The 25,308-nt window shown below is 48.4% G+C and overlaps 1 protein-coding gene across 1 annotated transcript in view; it reads right to left on the reverse strand.

Annotated features, from left to right (window-relative positions):
- Positions 1-25,308, reverse strand: part of LOC133349902 (guanidinoacetate N-methyltransferase-like) — a 44,333-nt gene that overhangs the window by 7,766 nt on the left and 11,259 nt on the right. The window contains exons 2-5 of the mRNA XM_061563756.1: positions 14,309-14,454; positions 12,946-13,009; positions 4,171-4,238; positions 3,125-3,235 (exon numbers count right to left, since the gene is read on the reverse strand). Of these exons, the coding sequence (XP_061419740.1) occupies positions 3,125-3,235; positions 4,171-4,238; positions 12,946-13,009; positions 14,309-14,454 (389 nt within the window). The remainder of the gene's footprint in view (positions 1-3,124; positions 3,236-4,170; positions 4,239-12,945; positions 13,010-14,308; positions 14,455-25,308) is intronic.

Below are 25,308 nucleotides of genomic sequence, written 5' to 3' on the forward strand. Positions count from 1 at the left end.
AAATAATAAAATAATAAAAATAAAACATAATAAAATATTTCTCAGGACGTTTTGGCCACAACACAAGAAGCCGTCCTCAGGTGAAGACCAGGTCTGTCGAGGTGACAGCATCTAAATGAAACACCACCACGCTTGGAGCGTCTATTTAAGCTTATTTAAGCTTAAATAGACGCTCCAAGCTTATTTAAGCTTAAATAGACGCTCCAAGCTTATTTAAGCTTAAATAGACGCTCCAAGCGTGGTGGTGTTTCATTTAGACGCTGTCGCCTCGACAGACCTGGTCTTCACCTCAGGATGGCTGCTTGTGCTGTGGCCGAAACGTCGTGAGAATTATTTTATTATGTTTTATTTTTATTATTTTATTACTTCCCTTCTACGTGACTTTACCGAAAGAACCAAGAACAGGTGGGAGCAGCTATGCGTCAACGGCGGGAGTGGCCGAGCGTCGACGGCGGGAGTGGCTACGCCAGGTGGCGGGAGTGGCTGCGCGTCGATGTAGAGAGAGGCTGCACATCGACGGAGAGAGAGGCTGCACGTCGCGGGAGGGGGAGCAGTTGCACGGCGACGGAGAGAGCGGGGGCTGCACGTCGACGGAGAGAGCGGTTGCACGGCGACGGAGAGAGCGGTTGCACGGCGATGGAGAGAGCGGGGGCTGCACGTTGACGGAGAGAGCGGCTGAGACTTTCCCATGGTCACACACCGACCAAGCAGCATGGCGGAGGACCGCCATGTGGAGAGGGGTGCGGGCTGGAAAAACCAAGCGGGAGCTTCCATCGAAGCGGGAGCAATGGGCTCCGGACGGGGGACCGCGCACATGGTAGGCACCATTTTGACGCCGGAGGACCTCCCATGGCTGGCGGATGCAATTTTGAGGCGAACGCAGGAGCGCACGGAGATGGTGCGAAGAGTGACGGAGCTGCAAGAAGCTGCTCCTGATCTGGCATGGGAGGTTCGCGCAAGATTCATCCAGAGGAAACGGATGGAGGACGAGATGCCCTACGCCTTCCAGGCAGTGCCGCTGGCGCTGGGACGTGAGGCACACTCATTTTTTGGTGAGGGGGCATCGACCTTCGAGTGGTGGAGAGGCTGCAGGAGCTGGCAAGAAAACTGAGGGTTGCCTTGCCCTCTGCCGTCAGCACAGAAATTTAATCCTCAACGGTGGCCAGGAAGATACAGGTCTTCGAGGAGATACAGCAGTTGGCAAGGTGGGAGGCCGCGACATGGAACCTGCAAGATATAGTGGCAGCGGGGGGGGCCAGGGGGCTCAAACAAGAACATCCCCATGGGAGGACCCGCAACGGGGACAGCTCCCACGGCCCTGGGGACCCACGCCCAAGTGCTTCATCTGTGGTCAGTCTGGCCACACTGCTTCGGAGTGTCCAGGGGACAAGTGACCACCTGCAAAGTCACCCGCGCTCGCTGGCCCGCCGGCATAGTCAACTCAAAGCCCCAGCGGACCGGGTCTCTGAGGCCTACCGAGATCGCCAAGTGCGAGGTCTCGGGGACCAGATTCCAAGCAGGCGCTGCCGAGCGGTCAGGGGCCACGCCCTTTGAGCCGAGGACTCCGTCTCCATCGTCTCTTGGCCCTCTGGGTTCCGGAGGTGCAGGACCCCACTGAGACGGGGGTGACCGACATCATGGACTGGATCACGTGAGCTATGTCCCGGTATGGGGGGACTCTCCCTTGCACTGAGAGGAGATCTGAGGGTGAGGGGGTGTTGGGTCTAAGGGCCTGGGTTAAAGGGAAATTGAGGACGTGTGTCGGTTGCGGGGGGGGGGGGGGTGCCGCGTTGTGTGGGGAGTGTTGCCGATTCGCGGATGGGGGGCCCCTGTGGAAGTGTCGCCAATTCGCGGATGGGGGACCTGTGGGAGAGTTGCTGATTCATGGACGGGGGGGGGCGTTACATTGGGGTGAGTGTTGGTTTGTTATCGGGGGGGCACCGGCGAATAGTAAGATGTCTTGTTGATTGCGGGGGATGCCGCGGTTGTAACGGGATTGTGGGGAAGGACGTGGAGATTGCGCATTTAACAAAATGAAGCAAAACAGACAATGGACACGAAGGACTCGAAAATGGAGAAATTGCTAACGTAGATATAAAAATAATAAAAAAATCACGACGTTTCAATCGCAACACAAGCAATCGTCATCAGGTGAAAATATATAGCGGGAGAGCTGCTGAAGCAGGATGTTACATAGGTTTGAGATGGGTTTAGCCTAAGGGTAAGTGGGTGGGGCTAGAGATGGAATTTGCATGTAAATGTAAGATCGGAGAGCTGATATACCTCCACGCCCACTTACCCTTGGGCTAAACCCATCTCAAATCTATATAACATCCTACTTCAGCAGCTCTCCCCCTATATATGTTTCACCTGATGACGATTGCTTGTGTTGCGATCGAAAAGTCGTGATAATTTTATTTTTTTTCTATCTATGTAGCTTTACCGAAAGACCCAAAGAATAGTCTTTGAATAGGCTATACGAGGATTCTTTGTCTTTCTGTGAATTTCTGTATACTCTATGTGTATTGTTATTGCATTTACGTAAATAAATACAATAATCACAGCCCTTTGTCAATCCACTGCCGGATGAAGATCTCCACAGGTCATGTTCGTTATTTGATTACACTTTGCTATATCTACACGTGCGGGTTGGTAGTGGGTGGGGAGACAGAACTGAAACAGTTATCGATTGCTCATCGTTCATGTTAGCAGGAGCCGAGAACTCAACCCAGGTGCCAGGTGAGTCGCTGCACGTTGCCCAAGTCACATCAGACCATGCTTACGATTCCTCAGATTTGACGTAAATGCCAAATATGTATTCGGTGTAAACGTGCGCGGCAGTGAAATGCATTTATACCGAATCAGCCAAACTACAGCAACTCATCTGAGATCCTAATGGTAGCGGGAGAAACATTCCGAGCCATTTTGCACAGCTGTCTTGTTTAAAACGGGCTTAATATGTTAATTATGAAAGCCCTGTGCCATCTGTCAAGAGATAAGCCGTCTCCATAATTGTGACTCAACCAATGAGCCAGCAGTCTTATTTAAGCTTACAGCACACACTGCCTGTTTATTGACGGTGTGACATGTGCAGCCCTCTGATAGTAAGCACTAAGCGGTCTACCTGGAACATCTTGTTGATGTCGGTGAACTGACTCTTCATGAGCTCGCCCCAGGAGGTGAGGTTGCAGTAGGTCAGCACACCGCCCGGTTTCAGGAGGTCATACGCGTAACCCTGCCACATCAGACACAACTTTAGTGTGCAGCATATCTCTGGCAAGTGCAGCATACAGACTGCACAGTACAGTCGCTGTCTTGTAGCCTCATACACATCATGGGCAACAGGATAAGGAACCCTGAATGCAGAATAATTATAATAAAAAAGATATGTCCCCCTCTATGCTCGAATGAGTGTTGGGCAACCCAAGAAACTCGGTGCACACCAGACACAAGGACATTTAACATCAGGGGAGGAGGGAGGGACCTTGCATGGTGGCATCTGGACTCGAAAACATTGTGTGGCGGTGATAGCCCAACACAGTACACAGCGCTACCTGGGCACCAATGCACCAGACACGCTACCCAGCAGAGTAGTGACCCGACAGGGACTGGCGTTTATGTCGAGCTCAAATACCAGGAAGCAGCCCTACACTTGCACACAGGATGGCGCTGCCAAATTTAGCCTGGGCAGACGATTCCCGTGTCCGAACTGTAATATGTTATAACGGTTTCAGAGTCGCCCAAGTGTCTACAATTGACACAGATGCTGCCAGAGCCAATGAGGTAGACACTGCTCTGGTAGAATGATTTAAAAACAACTGAAGAATCACAGAATTCAGAACCAACTCTCACTTGTCCCACACACACAAAACTCGTACAACCGACACAGGTGCAGGAGCCAGTGACTAATGAAAGTGCCAAGTTACTTTCTGAAGGAAAAGCCAATCACAAATAATAGGATCATAATTGGGCAGTTTTAAAGCACTGTCTACATCAAAGCACCAGCCATTCCACCAGTCAAAAAAATCCAGCAGGCTCAACAGGCTGGGAAAAGTAATGCTCACACGAGATCGCAGGATCCCAAAGATTGCCAGCATTTCAAAATATTGAAGTTCTTTTCAGACATATAGTGGATGATAATGCTACTCATATTTCGAAAATCAATGTCACCTGAATGAAGTTGAACTGATGGGTGTGCCAGGTCTCCTCTGACAGAGGGTAAGTGTCGTACAGGATCCCTGTGAAGAGGAATACAAAGACAAAGATTCCCCATATAGCCTTATAAGAAAGTTGGAGCAAGTGCTGTTAGGGATACGGCACACGAGGGGGTGGGTGGCCAGCACCACACCCGGCTGCCTTCGAGTCCCCAGTGCTGATGTTTACAGGTACTCATCTGAAGCTGAGTCGATCTTGGGGAGGCCCAGGACCAGTTTAGATAATCGTCACTGATGTTGGGCCATAAGCAGGAATCGAACTCGAGTTGTTGGGTTCGTAGCGCAAGGCGCAAACCGCTACACCACTGCTCCCCACTGAAGAGCAATACACAGATTCACACACACAGGAATGGCATTTTGTGTTCTTCCTCTCTCATTTAGCAGGTGCTTTCTATTAATGCACCATTACCGTGAAGCTGGAAACACAGCTCATGTTAACCAGCCCTGCAATCGCTGGAAGAATGGCCTCCATGAGAGAACCCCACCAAATGGTATTTGGTCTACTCTTCCATGCTGGCCGCATGTCTTGGAAAAAGCAGGAATATGCACACACACGACTGTGCTGTCCCCATTTATACTGCTGAGAGGACAGTGCCGGGGGATTTCAAGATCTTTCAAGATCTTCGGATTCATCCTGAATATTTACGTGTATGAAATACATTATGTTTTAAATTACCAGACAATTCACCACATTCAGGAAAATGACACGAATGCCTCATATATTTGTCCTGCAGAGGAGAGGGCAATTGTTGCAAATTTAAATCTTATTTCCATATGCTTGAGGCTGATGACTTTACAAGACTGAATGCTGTACAGAGCAATTGCATTTTCTTCCCTGTGCTTGGCGAAGCCCCATCTGTGCCCACGCTTGACATTTGGTCTCCGATTAGCACGGCTGGCTACGTATGGTGCGAAAGAAGCTCAACATACATACATCTGTTCTCACCACATCCCCCCTCGTGAGATACACATGACCGTACGTATGTTGAATTTCTGTTGCACCGTACGTAGCCAACCATGCTAATCGGAGGTTCGGGGGAACAACAACAATCTAAACACAAAATCGGTTCTAAAGAAATTCGTTTTCAATCCAGATTATTTAAAGTGCATAGCTCCAGTGGCTTCCTAATATTGGAAGGAAGAGCTCTCCAAATGGCTGCAGAAGCGCATCTGAAAACGCGCGATGCAGTGGCCATCTTTGTTCGATGGTAAGCCAAAAGCTGCTGTGAGGATAACCGTATGTTGCCGTTTGTATTCATGCAAAAGTTGGGGGCGAGGGGGGGGGCATAGCCCCCCCTTACCTCTTGGATCCACTTTTTCAGGAGGGTCCTGCCAGGTTATTGTAGAGGGTGATGCTGCTGTTTGTAATCCCATCTGAGAAATTTGCAGGTAATGTTTCAGCATTAAAATAATTGGCCAATGTCAATTACACTAGTGTAGGGGTTATTACGGGAGAAACGGCGGACAACAAACACAGGGCTGTCGGCACTCACATACACGGGGGGTCACACCGACGTCCGCATCAGTTATTGCCCACGCCCCCAGCCCTCGGAGGCGATCCCTATAAAAGGTGGAACCCAAAGAGCTCGAGGCAGTTCGACACGAAGCTGACCAGTGAAGATCCAAGACTCGGAGATTAGGCCCTGGGACTCCCCGGTCTCGCCGTCCTTATAAGGGCCGAGCCGGGTAAGCCAGTGGCGCGGCCCAAGAGCTTCCAGACCGCTGCCCTTATCAGGGCAAGGCTGGTTAGCTGGTGCCGAGATCTGTGCTTGCCAGGGCCAGATCAGTCAGCCTCCCGTAGCCCAGTAGAGGAGGACTGGGGGACAGGACAGAGGGCTTAGTACTAGGGTGGGTTTCCCATAGTACGGGTGAAGGGGCCGATACCCCTTCAACTATTGTATCTGTCCCGGAGTTAATAAACAGTGTGTCTCAACTTCCTCATCGTCTCCTCATCAACTTACTACATCTGGTGTTGGAAGTGGTCCAAGCATGGATACGAGACGGAAGACTCGTGCCCAAGACCCAGGAGAGGATGACGACGAGGGAGGGGCAGTGCAAGACATCGCCGCCGACGTACCTGCACAACAGCTGCCGGCTCCGACATCGGCGGGGTCGTCGGAGAGGGCCGGGACGTCGACTGACGAGTTGGCGTTGGCTCACTCGCGGCTGGCGGAGCTCTTGTATGCAGCGGCCGCTATGCTGGAACAAATAATTCGCCTGGGGCCGGGAGGAGCGACGCGGCGGGAAGATGGACAACGCCCGCCAGAAACTCCCGCCTTTACAACAGCGGGGCGACTCGAAAATCCCGCCACGAAGACAGTAGGGGCGGAGGGAGGAGTCCCAGCTCGTCACGCGGGAGACGGTGCCCAACCAGCAGCCGCCACGTCATCGGCGGAGGCGGGTCGCGGTGGCAGCCTATCAGGGGTTGATACGTCACCACCAGCGGACGCCAGCACCGACCATACAGTACGGGGACGCGCTACGGATGCTGCAAGAGACGCTGCAAGAGGATCGGAGACGGAGCCGACATTCCAGCAACGCCTGCCGGCCCTGCAGGTATTTGTTGCAAGCGACGGCGATTGGGGGGGGTTCCAGCGCCGGTTCTTGGCCCACCAAGAGATGGCAGGCTGGTCGGACAACGAGGCGCTGTGTGCTCTCCCGGCGTTATTGGACGGCGACGCCCTGGGCACCCTCACTGCTGCACCCAAGTCGGCACGCTCCACCATTCAGTCGGCGCTGCAGCTGCTGGCCACCGTTTATGGGCCGCCCTCCGATTGTCGCCAGCTCTTCTATGAACGGCAGAAGGGTGATAAGGAATCGCCACTCGCTTATCGCACGGCCCTGCTGTCATTGGCGAAAGACGCTTTCCCGCGTATGGATGAAGAGGGGATCGATGCGATGGTGGCCGAGAAAATTTTGCTGCTGGCTGACGATCTGGACTTCACCATCTTAGCGCAGGACGATGCGGATATGTCATCACTGCGGGCTGCAAGGCACATTCACGCCAATCTCATCTCCCAGCGGAGGAAGGCGAACAAAGCTGCTGCACGACACACCGTGGCGGCAACCTCTTCTGGAATGGAGGGAGCCTTCGCTGCGGATCGTTCTGCAGGATGGCGATCTGCCGAGCGACCGGCTCGGGACGTTCCAAGCCACCGAGACCAGCCCAAGTCCTCTGGAACGCTCGTCGTCTGCTATAATTGTGGCCTCCGGGGCCACGTGGCGTCCGGATGCCGGGCTCCTCGACAGCGCGGTGCGAGACCTGGAGCTGCGGACGGCCCTCCTCACAAGCCTTCGCAACATCCTCGGGCAAGTCATGGCACCCCACATGTTCGGCCTGCACACACACCCACTTTCCTATCACATGGTCCGATACACAATTCTCGGGGGTTGGGTGCTGGTGCGTCGGGTCGCGGCATGTCGGGGAGGGCGCTCCAACCGGGCCAATGGTCCGAGTTGGCTCACCGAGTTGTGGCTGCATCAGCGGGGTCGTCCGTTGTCGCGGGGCATATTGACGGGGTGGAGGTACGGCTATTGGTCGATACGGGAGCTTCGGCAACTATCATTTCAGATTTGATTTATAATATCCTGCCCGTTCAGAGTCGCCCGTTGCTCCCTGTCGATATACCGTTTTACGCTGCGAATGGGGGCTCGTTGGGTATTATCGGTCAAATTCGAGCGCAAATTTCGATAGGGGACATTAAACTATCTGGCCCGGTGTTCGTCTCCTCCTCGCTGGCTATTCCGTGCCTGTTGGGGACAGACTTTTTGGCCAAATTGCCCATCAAAATTCTGATTGACCAGCAATGCATCGAGCTTCCATCGGGCCGACGTATGACGTTCCTACCTGCCACCCCTGCCGTGCGTGTTGCCTGTGCTACGGTACAGGCGCTTGTTGCTCGGACGGTGCGTGTACCCCCGGGGGCACAGATGTTGGTACCCCTGCGCTTGCGTCGACCGTTCGATAAAGGAGTCTCTGACCGGGGCGTTATTTTGGGACCATCTAGAGCCGGGGTGAGTGGGCCAGATCTGGTGACGGCCCAGACTATTGTTAAAGGGGATGGGGACCCGTTTATCGCGGTCCTCAATGTCGGGACACGGACGGCAGTGGTTTCGCAAGGTACCGTGTTCGCACATGCGGTTCCGGTACCTGCGGAAACGCCGATCATTGGCCAGGTGGCCACCGATTCTCAAACGCGATTAGCCTCAGACGCTGACGAGGGTTGGCTGGATGCGTTGTGTGCTGAGTCACCTGACCTGTCTGACGCACAACGTGCTAGATTACGCGCCTTATTGCGAGAATTTTCCGACGTTTTCAGTAAACATAAATACGATATCGGATGTACCGAATTGCTACGCCACCATATTGACACCGGTGACAACGCTCCTATCCGCCAGAATCCTTTTCGGTTAAGTCCCGCCGAAAAGGATCATGTCAAATCGGCTGTAGATGACATGTTGAAATCGGACATAATTTCTCCCTCAACCAGCCCTTGGGGTGCACCCATAGTGTTGGTTAAAAAGCACGACGGGTCCCTAAGGTTCTGCGTTGATTTCCGGCGATTAAATAAGATCTCGGTGGCCGATGCTTATCCGCTTCCTCGAATGGACGAATCGCTGGATGCCCTCGCGGGATCGCGATTCTTTTCCACTTTGGATTTGCTCTCAGGATTTTGGCAACTTCCCTTGGACGACGAATCTAGACCCAAAACTGCTTTCCGAACGCCGCACGGCCTCTTCCAATTCAATCGCTTACCCATGGGATTACACTCTGCTCCCGCGACGTTCCAGCGCCTGATGGAATTGGTCCTCGCTGGCTTGCAATGGGAGGTGTGTTTGATTTACCTGGATGACGTTATCGTATTCAGTAAGACGTTCGAGGAACACCTTGATAGGCTTCGGGCCGTCTTTCTCAAGATGCGCGCTGCAAATTTGAAATTCAAGCCACAAAAGTGCCATTTGCTGCGCGAATCTGTTAAATATTTGGGTCACATCGTCGGCCGGTCAGGTATCTCAACCGATCCCGCCAAAACGCGTTGTGTCAGCTCCTGGCCTACCCCAACCTCGGTGGGGGAGGTTAGAAGCTTCATCGGCTTTGCTTCATATTACCGTCGGTTTGTTGCGGACTTTGCTTCCATCGCTAAGCCACTACATGCCTTGACGTCAAAAGGGGTCAAATTTCATTGGGGGCCGGTGGAGAACGCCGCTTTTGTCTCTCTTCGGGATGCCCTGGTGGGGGCCCCGCCGTTAAGCTACCCCGATTTTTCCATGCCGTTCGTGCTCGACACGGACGCGAGCAATACCGGGATTGGAGGCGTGCTGTCACAAATTGTGGGTGGCGTGGAGCGCGTTGTGGCTTATGGTAGTAGAGTACTGTCCCCGGCCGAGCAGCGGTACTGCGTCACCCGCCGCGAACTGTTGGCTATCGTGTTCTTTATCCAACAGTACCGGCCATATCTGTACGGCCGGCATTTCACCGTCCGTACAGATCATGCGGCATTGCAGTATGCCCTACGAATTAACCAGCCATCGGGGCAGTTGTCCCGATGGCTCGAGATCATGCAGGATTTCGATTTTGAAACAACTTACCGGAAGGGGATTCGCCACACCAATGCCGATGCCCTATCACGCCTGCCGATCGCCCCGGATTGCACTTGTTTCTTGGGTTCGGGCCGTTGCAAATCGGCAAGTGACGGTCAGGATCGGGTTCTTGCGGCCGCAGTTGATACTCCTTCGGACGCTGGTCCTTTTTCGGAGGGTGGGAGTGATTCCCTACTTGGCTTGTCGAGTGCTGAGTGGGGCCGCCTCCAAATGGAGGATGCGACCCTCCTGGCACTACGACGTCGCGCGGAAGGATCGGGTCCAGGGAAGTCGGGCGTTGACTCATGGGGGTGGTGCCAGGGCTTACTCATGCATTGGGACGGGACGATCCGCCGTCACAGGCTGGTGGTGCCTTCCACGTTGAGGGGTAGGGCTGTATGGGCTGCTCATGAACGGCTCCTGCACCTGGGTACCCTCAAAACACTTGCCATGCTCCAGCTTAATTACTTTTGGCCGGGCATGGCAAGAGATGTGGACGATCTGCTGCGGTCCTGTACCCAGTGTGCACAACGGAAGCCGCCGGCGAAGGGAGCCAGTCCACCGCTCCAGTCCATTTCGGTCACCCGGGTTAACGAGCTGGTCGCCCTTGATATTTTGGGACCGTTTCCTTCCACGCCGAGGGGTAATAAGTACCTGCTGGTTGGCGTGGAATATTTCACGCGATGGCCTATGGCTTGGCCCCTCGCCAACCAGTCCGCAGCGGCCGTTGCGGAGGCTTTTGTTCAGGGCTACGTCCTCGACAAAGGCGCTCCGGAACGGTTGTTGACCGATCAGGGAAAGAATTTCACTAGTACCCTTTTACACGAGGTATGTGGCCTTCTGGGTACAAAGAAAGTTCGTACCTCGCCTTACCATCCACAAACGGATGGGATGGTGGAACGCTTGCATAGGACTCTTACGTCCATGCTATCCCACCAGGTATCTGAGTCCCAAAACGATTGGGATCTACGGATCGGGGGAGTCTTGGCGGCATACAGGATGGCTCCTCACGCGGCGACCGGGTTCTCGCCATTTTTTTTGATGTATGGTCGCGAGGTTGACCCGCCTGTCGCGACTCAGCTGACGATTGCCGCGCCTCATGCTAAGTCGAAAATCGCCGACCATGTTAAATTTAACATCCTTCGCTTGGCGGAGGCACGGCAGGCGGCCATGCAAAACTCTGACTCTCGCCAGAAACAAAACGAGAGATTGCGGTCGCGCCGGACTCACACGCACGAATGGCACCCGGGCGACCGAGCATGGTTGCACTGCCCCCAGGTGCCATTGGCCACCTCGGCTAAGTTGTTGCGACCATGGAGGGGCCCCGTTGAAATTGTGCAGGTTGTGCGGCCTCAATGTGTGCGCATTAAGTGGGGGAAGCGTCGGTGGTTTGTGCACCCTTCACGGTTAAAGCCATTTTTTGCTCCGCACGCTTCCTCCCACGTAAATGGCCGAACATGTGGGGAGTCCTCTGACTCCGGGGGGGCGGGATCGATGCCAGCCTCTGATCCACTAATGACTGTCCCGTCTTCAGGAGCCCCAGGACTGAAGCCCTCTGGGCTGCCAGCCTCCCCCGTGGGGGGCGGCGCTGGCACGTCCGGGAAACCGGACGACCAGGCACCTGCTGATGCGACACCTGCCACCGACTCTACCAAGCCGGCCCCTTGTGACGGGCCCGCTGCACGGACTCGCGCCAAAACGCGCCGGTTGTTATGATTAGCTTTCCGCGCGTGTTCCGTTGCTGCGGAACCCGCTCATTGTATATATGTTTTTTTAATGGTTGTATGTGTGTGTAATAACGATGACCACGCTATCTGCTTGTTGCTTGCTGTCCATGTAAGTGTGTGCGTGTGTTGGGAATGGACGGAGAGTCTGCTGTGGTTGCTGAGTTTCAAAGGGAGTGTGTGCGCTGCTGCGTGGAGTTGTTATCTTGATGGTAAAGTTAATTATTAACGTGGGAGCGTCGGGTATCCTGTGCTGTACCATCTCGTGGGTCACCGTGCGCGATGGGCTTAATTGTAAAAAAAAAAATGTTTTTTTTGGGCTGTATTATGCTGCGAGGTGCTGTGTGCGATGCGGTCGTTGCATGAGAGGGAATAACTGTGTTGTGGTTGAAAAGTTACGACGGGATTGATGGTGTGTTGGTCGCCTGCAGATTTGCTTGCTATTGTGCTTCAATGTACGCGTGTGATCGCGATATGCTGATTGCATGTGCTGTTATACCGTTCTGTATATGTGTTGCGGTTCCGGGTGGGGGTTTTTTTTTTTTTTTAAGGAACCATCGGTTGATGTTACGCTTGTTCTTGTTATTGTTACTGTTACGAGGCACACGTGTATTGACGGTGTTAATCTTTATTCTTGGGGGTTGAGGGATTGTTGCAGCCGGGACGGCTGCGAGCTGTACAGGGGGGGGTGATGTAGGGGTTATTACGGGAGAAACGGCGGACAACAAACACAGGGCTGTCGGCACTCACATACACGGGGGGTCACACCGACGTCCGCATCAGTTATTGCCCACGCCCCCAGCCCTCGGAGGCGATCCCTATAAAAGGTGGAACCCAAAGAGCTCGAGGCAGTTCGACACGAAGCTGACCAGTGAAGATCCAAGACTCGGAGATTAGGCCCTGGGACTCCCCGGTCTCGCCGTCCTTATAAGGGCCGAGCCGGGTAAGCCAGTGGCGCGGCCCAAGAGCTTCCAGACCGCTGCCCTTATCAGGGCAAGGCTGGTTAGCTGGTGCCGAGATCTGTGCTTGCCAGGGCCAGATCAGTCAGCCTCCCGTAGCCCAGTAGAGGAGGACTGGGGGACAGGACAGAGGGCTTAGTACTAGGGTGGGTTTCCCATAGTACGGGTGAAGGGGCCGATACCCCTTCAACTATTGTATCTGTCCCGGAGTTAATAAACAGTGTGTCTCAACTTCCTCATCGTCTCCTCATCAACTTACTACACTAGTATAGGTTGGGGTTTTTTTTATATATTGGGAGGAAACCAGAGAACCCGGTGGAAAACCGTGGCAGAACAGGGGGAGAGCAACACACTATGCAGAAATGTACCTACGTGGGGAATCAAATACAGGCCTTTCTTGCTGTGAGGAACAATTGCCACCACTGCGCTAGCCTGCCGCCCGATATGAGAGTGTCTATACTTAATTACCGTCAAAGTGTCCTTTCGGCAGCGTAGGCACGACGTCTTCCCACAAGCCCTTCAGTGGGACCACCTGAAACAACAATGGCATCGCGAATAAAGCAGCTCTGTCTGTTAAACCCTGCACTGCCTTTCCCATTCCTGGGAATGATCGCAATTACTGACAAAGCCACATCGCACAATTCAGTTTCATTATGCTTTAAACATCAATTTCAATGTCCATGCTTGCCAACTTTTTTCAGTTATAGACTTGCATTTTTTTCCTATGAAACAAAATTACTGAGCATAGGGCCCGAAGGCCCAAAATGTCAAGCAACAAACATTATGACTATCAGATATGTAACAGTTGAAATACTTGGTTAGGGTTGACTCGCCTATAGGGTCAGCAAAGTAGCTTTGCAGGGACGAACTCTACTTTGGCAAGGTATCCAACAGTGTCTGTCCGATTGACCTAAAAAATACTGATCCCCGTTGTGGGAATGCAGAATTAACATGAGTCGTTCAGGACTACCGAATCAACTAACAGAGTAAATTGTCCCTTTATTTGATAAAATCCTCGCCGAGTCTTGAAAATAATGTTTCGTGTGTGGAAAAAAGACTAGGGCGCTCAACGAGGAAGTCGACAAATATGAGGGGTGGTATTGAAAAATTAAATCTGCACTGATGAGTTACAATCCCACTTGCTGCACTGCCATATTGTTGAGCATGCTGAGCATGCTGAGGGGGTCACAACACGTGATGATTTACTGTACGTGCGCTCCACCAACCCTGCCTCCAAAGAGGCTGCATTGTGGGCGTATGCCCACCATGACCAGCCGCCATCTGAGATGCTATGCTGACGAGAACTGTACTTACTCTCGGTGAACCCCTTTGTCTGAACCCAATCTGGGACAATCGGACGGCAGCAGGAAACGAAGTCTTGCTGGAGTATTGATCCACACCCGGGCGAATCGTTGTCATGATCAGCAGCAAAAAGCAGTGCTCCTCATAGGCTACTTTGTGGCACGATAAGCAACGACAAGCAATGTCGCAGTACCCAAATTGTAAATGTTGTGGGTTTACTGAAATAGTAATTATCCGTAATACATTTTTTTTGCTTAAATGACATGAATATAAATGTGTCATTGAGTCTGAAATGCCAATTAGGTACTGGTTGCAGTAACGAATTGGCATGTTTTGTTTACGTGACAAACATTACTAATTGGCTGTGTCGGGTGGTAGCAGGTTTAACGACACATTCATATTTATGCGATCTAACCCCCAAAAAACTTATATTATGGATAAAGTGTGCATGCTGCAAGTGCCCCCCCCTCCGCTACCAAAGCTGCCACTTCTCTGCGGCAGACGCTGACACCTGCCCTGCCGCTCTCACCTTGTGCAGCTGCTGCCCTGCCCATCGCTGCAGACGTGCGAACACCCCGTCGTTGCACTCGACGATCCAGTGCTCGGCGATGTCGTGCTCCTCGATCTTGGTGGCCGCAATGGCCATGCCGAAGCCAATTTCCAGCACCCTACCGCCTGGATGTCCAGTATAGCAGGGCACAGGGCAAAACGTTACAACAAGAAACAATACAAAAATACGATGAGAGTGCAAATTATAGGAAAAGTAAAAAATCACAAAAAAAAAGATCCAAATAAAACCAAACTATTTTTTATCTTACCAGGTAAAACCCACTGAGCTGTATAGCTCTTTTTTCAGAAGCGACCTGGCCACAAGTGATAGCCCAACGAAGTGGCTTATGATGTGGAAATATACAGCAACCGAATACTCTTAACGCACGTTTCTAAATGTAGAGGAAAAAACTAGAGGAGCTGGTGAAAAATCCACGCGACCACGGGGAGAGCGTGCAAACTCCAAATATACAGGCATCAGGGTCGGGATCAAACCCACGACCTCCTGCATACCAGGAGAGGTAGTTAACATCTAGCCACAGCAGAAGTGGCTTATCACGTGGCAGAGACGACCGCCGGCCACTCCCGTCAGTGGCTGTCGGCCCCCGGTGCATTGCACCCATCTCAGTCACAGGCGTCGACTGTCAACTGTAACTCTGATTAGCATGTTTGGCTACGTACGATGCAAAATAAGTTTAACATACATATGTACGTACATACACGCAGCTCCGCTCCATCAAAACAGACAAATAAATATATCCATGTTGTTTAAGTGCACAAGGAACCGAGTAGCAGTAAATATTTTAAGCGTTGTTGACAATGTTTAGATATTCGTTTTCACTGACCATTAAATGTGTTAGATAATAGTTTTCGGTAGATGTAATTAGACTTAAGTGATTATGAATGGATTGTTTGTGGTGTACCAGACATTCCACATAACAGGAAAGAGTCTCCCCCTCAATTGGTCTGGCTTTGAGAGGTTTCCACTGCCTTACAATCCTACATTAATTTCAGAAAACATATAATGAACTACCCTGAGTAGCATAACTAACTTTAGTTGTATGTGACATATGTAAATACCAGCCCAATGATGGGTCAATCTGATAATCAAATACTGTGTATAAGTGTAGCTTTTTAAGGCATGCTCATACAAATAATATTATTTCCCTGCAGGTTTAATCTCCACTATGTTTTATGGCAACATTCCAAAGACAGGGATATGTTTTAACAGGAAAGGCTGTACTTTTCTCATGGTGTTAATTCTTGCAGACCGGTCTATTAATGACCGATGGCACACGTAAGACCAAAATACACAGCATTCACATCTATATAATATGCGGAGAACGTTTGAAATTTCAGGCTGGCTTCTCAGCTGTGTACGGTGTGCAGTGGAGCTTCAAATGAGTGGGAGCTCACATCTACTAAATGCAGCTGATTTGGAGTGTAGTTTTAATTGTACAATGTGTAGGTGGACCCCAATGGAGAATGGACCAAGTGGACAAAGTTTAAAGAAATGTTTAATTGTAAAATCCTAACAAATAACATAAAACACATTAACACGTCTTCATTAACACTAAATTATGACAGACTTAAATTTTAGGCAATGACTGCATTTTAGAGCAGCTCTAAAGAACAGCCATTGTCCAAACAGCCCCATAAAAAGTGGCATCGTCTGAAACCGCTGGATATATTTTCTTCCTCTAATGAGGCCACGTTAATGCTGACGTTTGGCGACATGTTCTCATTTGCCTGTTCACCCAGGAAAGGTTCATCTGGTCATCGATAACCTTTTGAGAAAGGTCACTGTGCAAAATGTAAGGCCAATTCTCTCAAAACATTTCCCTTTGTGCCCAGAAAAAAAACCTACACAGGCAAGGGAAGCAAATCTCGACCAGCACCACCTAGCCAGTGAGTTGGAGCACGTACACCAAGCCCTCAGGTTGAACGGATACTTGGACCATACAATCCGCAAAGCTGTCTCCCCAGCCATGCAGAGACAACCTTCTGAGGATCCAACCAAAACCATCACTTTACCGTACATAGCAGGGGTTACCAAAAAGATTTCCAAAATCTTAAACAAACACAAGATCCAGGTTCGTTTCAACACAGTACGCAAAATCCGTGATTTAATCCCATCTGTAAAGAATGATCAGTCTATAATTTTAATGGTAGGTTAATATGAACAATGAGAGACAGAATAACAACAACAAAATCCAGAAAAAAGCATGTCAAAAATGTTGTAAATTGATTTGCATTTTAATGAGGGAAATAAGTATTTGACACCTCTGCAAAACATGACTTAGTACTTGGTGGCAAAACCCTTGTTGGCAATCACAGAGGTCAGACGTTTCTTGTAGTTGGCCACCAGGTTTGCACACATCTCAGGAGGGATTTTGTCCCACTCCTCTTTGCAGATCTTCTCCAAGTCATTAAGGTTTCGAGGTTGACGTTTGGCAACTCGAACCTTCAGCTCCCTCCACAGATTTTCTATGGGATTAAGGTCTGGAGACTGGCTAGGCCACTCCAGGACCTTAATGTGCTTCTTCTTGAGCCACTCCTTTGTTGCCTTGGCCGTGTGTTTTGGGTCATTGACATGCTGGAATACCCATTCACGACCCATTTTCAATGCCCTGGCTGAGGGAAGGAGGTTCTCACCCAATATTTGACGGTACATGGCCCCGTCCATCGTCCCTTTGATGCGGTGAAGTTGTCCTGTTCCCTTAGCAGAAAAACACCCCCAAAGCATACTGCTTCCACCTCCATGTTTGACAGTGGGGATGGTGTTATTGGGGTCATAGGCAGCATTCCTCCTCCTCAAAACACGGCGAGTTGAGTTGATGCCAAAGAGCTTCGTTTTGGTCTCATCTGACCACAACACTTTCACCCAATTGTCCTCTGAATCATTCAGATGTTCATTGGCAAACTTCAGACGGGCATGTATATGTGCTTTCTTGAGCAGGGGGACCTTGTGGGCGCTGCAGGATTTCAGTCCTTCACGGCGTAGTGTGTTACCAACTGTATTCTTGATGACTATGGTCCCAGCTGCCTTGAGATAATTGACAAGATCCTCCCGTGTAGTTCTGGGCTGATTCCTCACCGTTCTCATGATCATTGCAACTCCACGAGGTGAGATCTTGCATGGAGCCCCAGGCCGAGGGAGATTGACAGTTCTTTTGTGTTTCTTCCATTTGCGAATAATCGCACCAACTGTTGTCACCTTCTCACCAAGCTGCTTGGCGATGGTCTTGTAGCTCATTACAGCTTTGTGTAGGTCTACAATCTTGTCCCTGACATCCTTGGAGAGCTTTTTGGTCTTGGCCATGGTGAAGAGTTTAGAATCTGATTGATTGATTGCTTCTGTGAACAGGTGTCTTTTATACAGGTAACAATCTGAGATTAGGATCACTCCCTTTAAGAGTGTGCTCCTAATCTCAGCTCGTTACCTGTATAAAAGACACCTGGGAGCCAGAAATCTTTCTGATTGAGAGGGGGTCAAATACTTATTTCCCTCATTAAAATGCAAATCAATTTATAAAAAAAAATCCTGTCTCTCACTGTTCAAATAAACCTACCATTAAAATTATAGACTGATCATTTCTTTGTCAGTGGGCAAACGTACAAAATCAGCAGGGGATCAAATACTTTTTCCCGTCACTGTACCTTTGCCGTTGCCAATCATTGTTTTAACGCTGTGGGCTCACACGAAATAGATGTTTCCAAGACAGAGGTACTCTGCAAACCTACCGGCTACCTTCAGATATTTGTTCATGAAGCCATCCAGATATATAAACACAGACACAACTTAAACCGAGAGGATGGGGACAAACTGAGCAATCATTGGAAGGACGTTATTAACCAGGTAAAGTCTTAACTGTGATGCTTCCATCCTACCTGCCTATGTCAGCTGTTATTTCCGACTCTCTGTGTGTCTCTCTCTATGCCTCTCTCTTAGATCTCTCATGCTCACATGTCCTTTGCATTGCACTCTCATACCTTTGGATTGCACTCTCATGCTCACATGTCCTTTGGATTGCACTCTCATACTCACATGCCCTTTGGATTGCACCCGTTGGGTTCCACTCATGCCTTTGGATTGCACCACTCTTCGATTTTACATTAACATGCTAATCTCTCACATTAACATAGCCACTTCTGTGCCCTCGTCGAGGGGGCCGCTCTCCTGTCTTACAGTTACATGCTAATTTTTCACATTAACATCACTAGCCTCGGCCACTTCTTGGGCTACACCCATTTCAAACCTTTTAAAACAGTCTGCCTCAGCAGCAGGCCATGCTTTCCCACCTGATGACGGACGCTTGTGTTGCGCCCGAAACTTCGTGATTTATTTTATTTTATACCTACGTGACTTTACCGAAAGAACCAAAGAGTATAATTTACATTACGTTAAGTACTCTCTTTAAAATATCTTTGTGCGAACAAAAGTGATGTCACTCGATGCCTCGTGACATGACTTTTGGCAGAAAAAGCGTGCAAGCGACGTTGTGAAAGCGCCGTCATTCCCTGCGATGTCGTGTTATTGAATTAATCTCATAGAAAAAAACCGTTGGGATTGTTCTAAATTCTCCCAATCTAGTCTCGATTTGTCTGAGGTTTTTTTTCAATACAATAATTAGAAACATACCCCTACCACCTCGTGTATTAAGTTACACAAGTCCTCATATATTTCTCAAAAAGTCAAAGTGTTCCCATAACTCAAATGAGCTGGGCAATGATCAGTGGACTGTCTTGAGCCAATGATTGGACTCCGGTATTCCCTCGTTATTCACGAACTTGCTATCAAACTTGATTTGAAGCTTTCGTAACTGCAGGAATTACTATTTGGTTCTTTTGGTAAAGTCACGTAGAAATAAAATAAAATGAAATAATAGAATACGACGTTTCGATTGCAACACAAGCAATCGTCATCAGGTAGAACTAAATTTGAGAGAGACAAAACACAGACATGGAGACACATAGACAGACACACAAGCAGAGAGAGACAACACAGAGACACACAGAGAGAGATACACAACATAAACACACAGAGACCCAATGCCTCCATGTCATGGCCTTAAATAGAGAGAGGGGGGCACAGAGAGAGGTGGGTCTGCTGGAGCAGAGAAATTAGCATGTCAATTAGAGAGCTGCGTTGAAATCCACCCCGCAGTGGCAGGGGGAGAGAAAGATCCAGCAAGTCTGGTAAATTTTAGAGAGAGTTGTGTTTTGTCTCTCTCTCAAATTTAGTTCTACCTGATGACGATTGCTTGTGTTGCAATCGAAACGTCCTATTCTATTATTTAATTTTATTTTCTTTCTACGTGACTTTATCGAAAGAACCAAAGAGGAACTTGCTATCCGCAATTTTGGCTATTTGCGAATCGCATCTGGAACTCTACACGACTGCATCCAAAGAGAGAGAGAAATAAAGTGATGAGAGATAAAGTGATGAGATAAAGTGGTGCGGGAGAATGTGATGCGATAAAGTAATGATATAATGTCCACGTATATAATAGCTTATTTGTGTTTTTATTTAAGATAATTCATTAATAAGAGAGGTTTTTCTAGGCCAATATCATTATCCGTGAAATGTGCTATTCATGAGCATCTCTGGAACATATCCCTTGTGAATAACGAGGGAATACTGTCCAATTTACTACAACTGCAGTTTTCGCACAGAGTTGTACTTATTTCATCGACTCTGGAAGGATCATGAACTAATTAATTCTGACAGGGATTTGAATGTATAACTTTACATTTTATCCTGAATATTGTCAGTAAAATATTTTTTTTACATTCGAATTGTATAAAGAGGTTTATGGGAATTCAGACACCCTTGTTGTTTTATCCCATGTGTGTACATATAGTGAAGCTGTTATAACAAGTTAATAAGTACATTTAAATATTGATCATACACTATCAAGGGATTGACCAAATGTATTGTAATATTTAGGACGTTTTATTTTCCCCTCCCGCTGCTCTTCTCGGGCTGCGTGTCTCACCCCATGCCTCTGTCGTGCTGCCTCGTCTCTGGGTTTAGTTTCTTCATGCGCGGTGCCATCTGCACGAATGTACAGTGCAGCGTGGGGCGCTGATGAACGGACCCGTCGTTAATGACGCGTGGCTGAAAAAAAAAACAAATACCATGGGGGTGCGTAGCAGTTGTGAGTTAACTAAACGCATCGTCCTCCGATTATTTACACGGTTGGCTACGACCAGTGCGAGAGAAGTTCAACATACATTGAATCATTGATTACAACTTCATGGAAAGTCACCATTGGCTACGTTAAGAAGAGAGTTCGCTGTACCTTACAAATATTGAAATTTCCACCACTGGCTCTGTGCTTCAAAGTTCAAATTGAGATGAGTGCTGGTCATATGAGTGTTTGGGAAGGGATTCAGTTTGGTTGTGGCTTTTAAAAAGTCTGTTCATTGGACAAATATGCAACATTATTGACTGTGTTACATTAGCACCGCAATGTTGTACTCTATATCTGATGGGTATACAACTATGTCTGAATGTGCTAAATCAGATCTACTTTTGAAGGATACAGATGACTCAGTCTACACGCTAAGTGCCTAGTTTCTAGCCCGTGTTGAATTTCAATGGTCGTGGTAACACTGTGATTATCATCACTTCATCGTAAGCCTCTAAGTCTGCCTTTTTTTAATTACCAGCTGCTACCAGTGTATACCCTTCATTAAAGGAAACCGATCATTACATTGAAACCCGTATCTGCAGTAACTACACGTAGACCTCTATAAAATAGGGCACTGCGTTCTACCGCAATGTTTGAAAATGTGGCGTACAAATCGAACCATATGCACGTGGTGCACAACATGTAAGTGTTGGGTCACATTTCACATCCGAGTGCAGATGAACAATGATCCCCTTATTGTCTGGTTAGACTGTCAGGGCCAGGAGCTTTTTGGCAAGCGTCTATTCAGGCCAGAATGCAACATTGAGAGGGAGGAGGCGATGCTGCCGAGTTACCAGTCAGGAGCTGTCCTCCCTACATGCACTGCAGCATGTACAAACATTTGCATATTTGGCAAAGTGTTTCCATAAATACACAGGCAATAAATCTCCGTCATTTACCTGTCCCTCAAAAAATATAAAAGCAATGTGACTCTTCCTGTCAACCACTAAGCCTAATGAATATTTACGACACGCGATTATTTTGTGTTATTGTCTATCAAGGTATATAATTGTCTGTTGGTGGGTATGCTGCTGATGATGTACATACTGTATAGTGTACATACGACATTATGAAGGGGTGTGTGTGTGTGCATCGATTCATCAATTTATATAGATTTTTCTAGCTCACAATACACACAATAAATAACATTTGTATGGCTCAATGTGCTGAGCTGGCACCGAGATCCCAGGCTCAATAAAGGCAGCCAACTGTGATAAATTTGCATTTTCATATGGAATGAATTTATGGTATCAGCCCAGTCACCAATGGCTGAACAAAAAAAATATATTCACATTTGATTTCACGAAGCACTGAACTTGCCAAAATTTTAGCTTTGAGAACTGTCATAAAGATGGAAACTACTCTCTATAGTAGAATGGATGGAAAAGTGCTGTCTCTGAGCATAAGATGTTACTTGAAAGGATATCAGAAGTGCTTCTGTGATATCTGCTTCTGTTGACTGTTCTCGAGCACACTGCTCTGCCTTTTTAAATCCTTTATATTAAATTTCGATTTAAAGCTTTCGTGACTGCAGGGATTCATCTTCTTGGTTCTTTCGGTAAAGTCACGTAGAAGGGAAGTAATAAAATAATAAAAATAAAACATAATAAAGCAATTCTCACGACGTTTCGTCGAGGCGACAGAGTCTGTCGCCTCGACGGACCTGGTTTTCACCTGAGGACGGCTGCTTGCGTTGTGGCCGAAACGTCGTGAGAATTGCTTTATTATGTTTTATTTTTATTATTTTATTACTTCCCTCCTTTATATTAAGTTCGCTTGCGTGCTTGCTTGCGTGCGTGCTTGCTTGCTTGCTTAGGACCGTGCAAATCTTTGGGTCGTTTTTTAACCCACTTCCCGTGATCCAATCGAGCTGACATTTTCCACACAGACTCGTTGTGCCAGACAATTATTGTTCGTGAAAAAAAATTCCCAAAATTTTACACTTTTTAGGCAAAAAAAATGTATTTTACATATATTCAAATAGAACTCATTCATGGCTTTGGCTGAACGTCAAAGTGTAAGAGCCCAGAGCGTAACCCCTCCACAGGCCGTGGCGGAGTAGCGCAGTTGGTAGTGCCCTCGCTTCCCATGCCAAAGGTCGCGGGATCGATCCCCGCGTCCTCCACAGGCGAATATATTTTTAAATCCTTTATATTAAGTTCGCTTGCTTGCTTAGGACCGTGCAAATCTTTCGCTCGTTTTTTAACCCACTTCCCGTGATCCAATCGAGCTGACATTTTCCACACAGACTCGTTGTGTGTGACAATTAATTTTCGTGAAAAAAAATCCAAAATTTTACACTGTTTAGGGAAAACAAATTAAATATTTAATTACCAATTGCTTAATGGTGGCAGACAATCATCTGACCCATAGGTGGCAGCCATCTCAAGCCAGAGGACGAGAGGACTCTAGCCGCCACGCATATAAAGGATTTATAGTGAAAAACTTTGTTTTTACGAGTTTACTTGTTATGAAGCACAGACAGGGGTTCCTTTTGTCGAGGCTTCCCTCGCTACTCCAATTTGTGCATGGGATTTAGCGTGAGAGACCAACGATCGGGAAAGCATGTCGTCCTAGGGACCTCCCTTGAGCGAGACACTCTTTGTTGCCCTCCGTTTCACCCTTTGGGTCCAGCAGGTGTACCGTGGCAGATCTGATTCTGGCCATTACCTCTGCCAAGAGGGTGGGGGTTTTGCAAGCCCTTTGTTGCATCTCTCCATATCTGATTCTGCAAGAGGAGATGTGGTGTAAATTACGAGCCCACGTGGCGTTTTGTGCTGAAGGTGGTGTCTGATAACATTGTCCCTCTCATCTTTATTTTAGAATTTCTCGTCTAACAAGGAGGTTGATAGATTTCAGAGAGATATAAAGTTGGCCGCTTTGCAGATTGATTATTTGTACTTTATGGTAGGAAATAGAGATGAAAGATTGCTTCCTATAGTCCAACATTATGACTGCATCTATGTATTACATTGTAAGGTTGGAGGATGAATTTTCACCCTTTAGTGTCATCATCATTATCATCATCATCCAACAGTCAATCCACTGCTGGATAAAGACCTCCCTATGCCATCACCATCTCTCTTGGTCCTGCGATGTCATAGTACATCTGACTTATGCAAATTAGTTTATCTCATTGCTCCATCTCCACAGTAGTCATTCTCTTGGATGTATTTTTTTTTATCTTCCGGCTGCCATTCTGTCACTCATCTTGCCCATTTCCCATCTTCACTAACTTTCTTTGGTAGGAAACAAGATGGCTCTGATTTCCGTGTGTTCCCTCATCGTGCATACCCCTTTTTGTATGCTGAACTGCTTTCGCACCGTACGTAGCTAACCATGCTAATCGGAGGTGCTGGGGAACAACAACAAACTAAACACGAAAAGCAGTTCAAGAAATTAGTTTTCAATCTCGATTTAAAAGTGCATAGCTCTAGTGGCTTCCTAATATCGAAAGAAGGAGCGTTCCAGACGGCCAATGAAGCACCTCTGAAAGCATGCGATACCGTGACCATCTTTGTCCAGTGTCATTTGTATCTTAGTGTCATTCCAAGTATGGAACTATCCATGCTTCTTTTTGTTCTCTTCAACTTTTGTTAAAATGTCTTGGTCAGTGTCCATATTTCTGATTCATGTCATAGATAGTTGATTGATTGAAATATTCCTCGTCAAGAAAATCCTGTGCTCGTGATTCCGATCTGCCTTCAAATAATTGCCCAAACAGACGTTGCCTGTTCTGTTTTCCAGCGGAGTCCCTCTGTCAAGTCCACAATCTTATTCAGCAAAAGGAAAAGAGACGATAAAACAATAAAGAAACAATAAAATATCACGACAATAATTTACCCCTCGTGCTGAGAAACGCTGTACCCTTTGACCCTGACAGCAATGCCTCCAGCGTGTACGATGCAAAGGGGACAATAACTTTCATTTACATCTCCATAAAGGCCTTTTGTGCTTTGGCCGTTCAGGTATTCACCATGCATGGCAACTGTGTGGTGCGGACGTCCCACACAAGGGCCTGCACATCATGCGTGCCCCACTCCACACACCCTGTGTGTGCCCACACCGCACACGCCGCACGTGCACCACACCACACACACTGCATGTGCCCACACCGCACACCATGCGTGCCCAAACCGCACACCACACAGCGAGAACCACGTAGCAATGCAAACAGGACGTGGGACCCGCCTGCCATCCACCCCACCCCCCACTGCATTCAGCACACAACCAACTCCCTCCTCCACCGCACCATCGGCTTTGCATGTCTGATTAGGTCTGCACACATTGTGACCGCGGTCCGCTAAAGGGCGCCAGCCAGCGCGGTCATGTCAAGCTTAATATGGTACAATCACGCGCACACACACACCGGTGTACGCCTCAGTGGAGGTTCCAAGGAGGGGGCGAGTGGTGGATATTCCCCCATCTATAGTGAGGTCCCAAAAATTGGGCTTTTCATTCATATTTACCACGGAAAGTACATTCAATTGTTTTTATTATGACTATTAATGTAGGACCCTACTTCAAATTGTTTAAATATCAGGACTATGCCCCCCCACTACTGGGAAGTTTCTAAATCTTCCTCCGGTATGCACATGTTGTTCATATGGGCACACTATATATTGACGTTCATACTTCTTGTGCATACATGCATGATGTGTTTAGGTCATTAATTGCTTCATATTCTATATTTTGCATTCCTGAAATGTCAAGAATTTTAACTAGGGTCCTACATGAAAAATAATTTAAAAATTAAATATTTTTATAGCCACAGTTTGTATGT

This window comes from Lethenteron reissneri, chromosome 32, assembly GCF_015708825.2.
Source record: "Lethenteron reissneri isolate LAM-NWPU_2019-01 chromosome 32, ASM1570882v1, whole genome shotgun sequence".
Taxonomy (NCBI): domain Eukaryota; kingdom Metazoa; phylum Chordata; class Hyperoartia; order Petromyzontiformes; family Petromyzontidae; genus Lethenteron; species Lethenteron reissneri.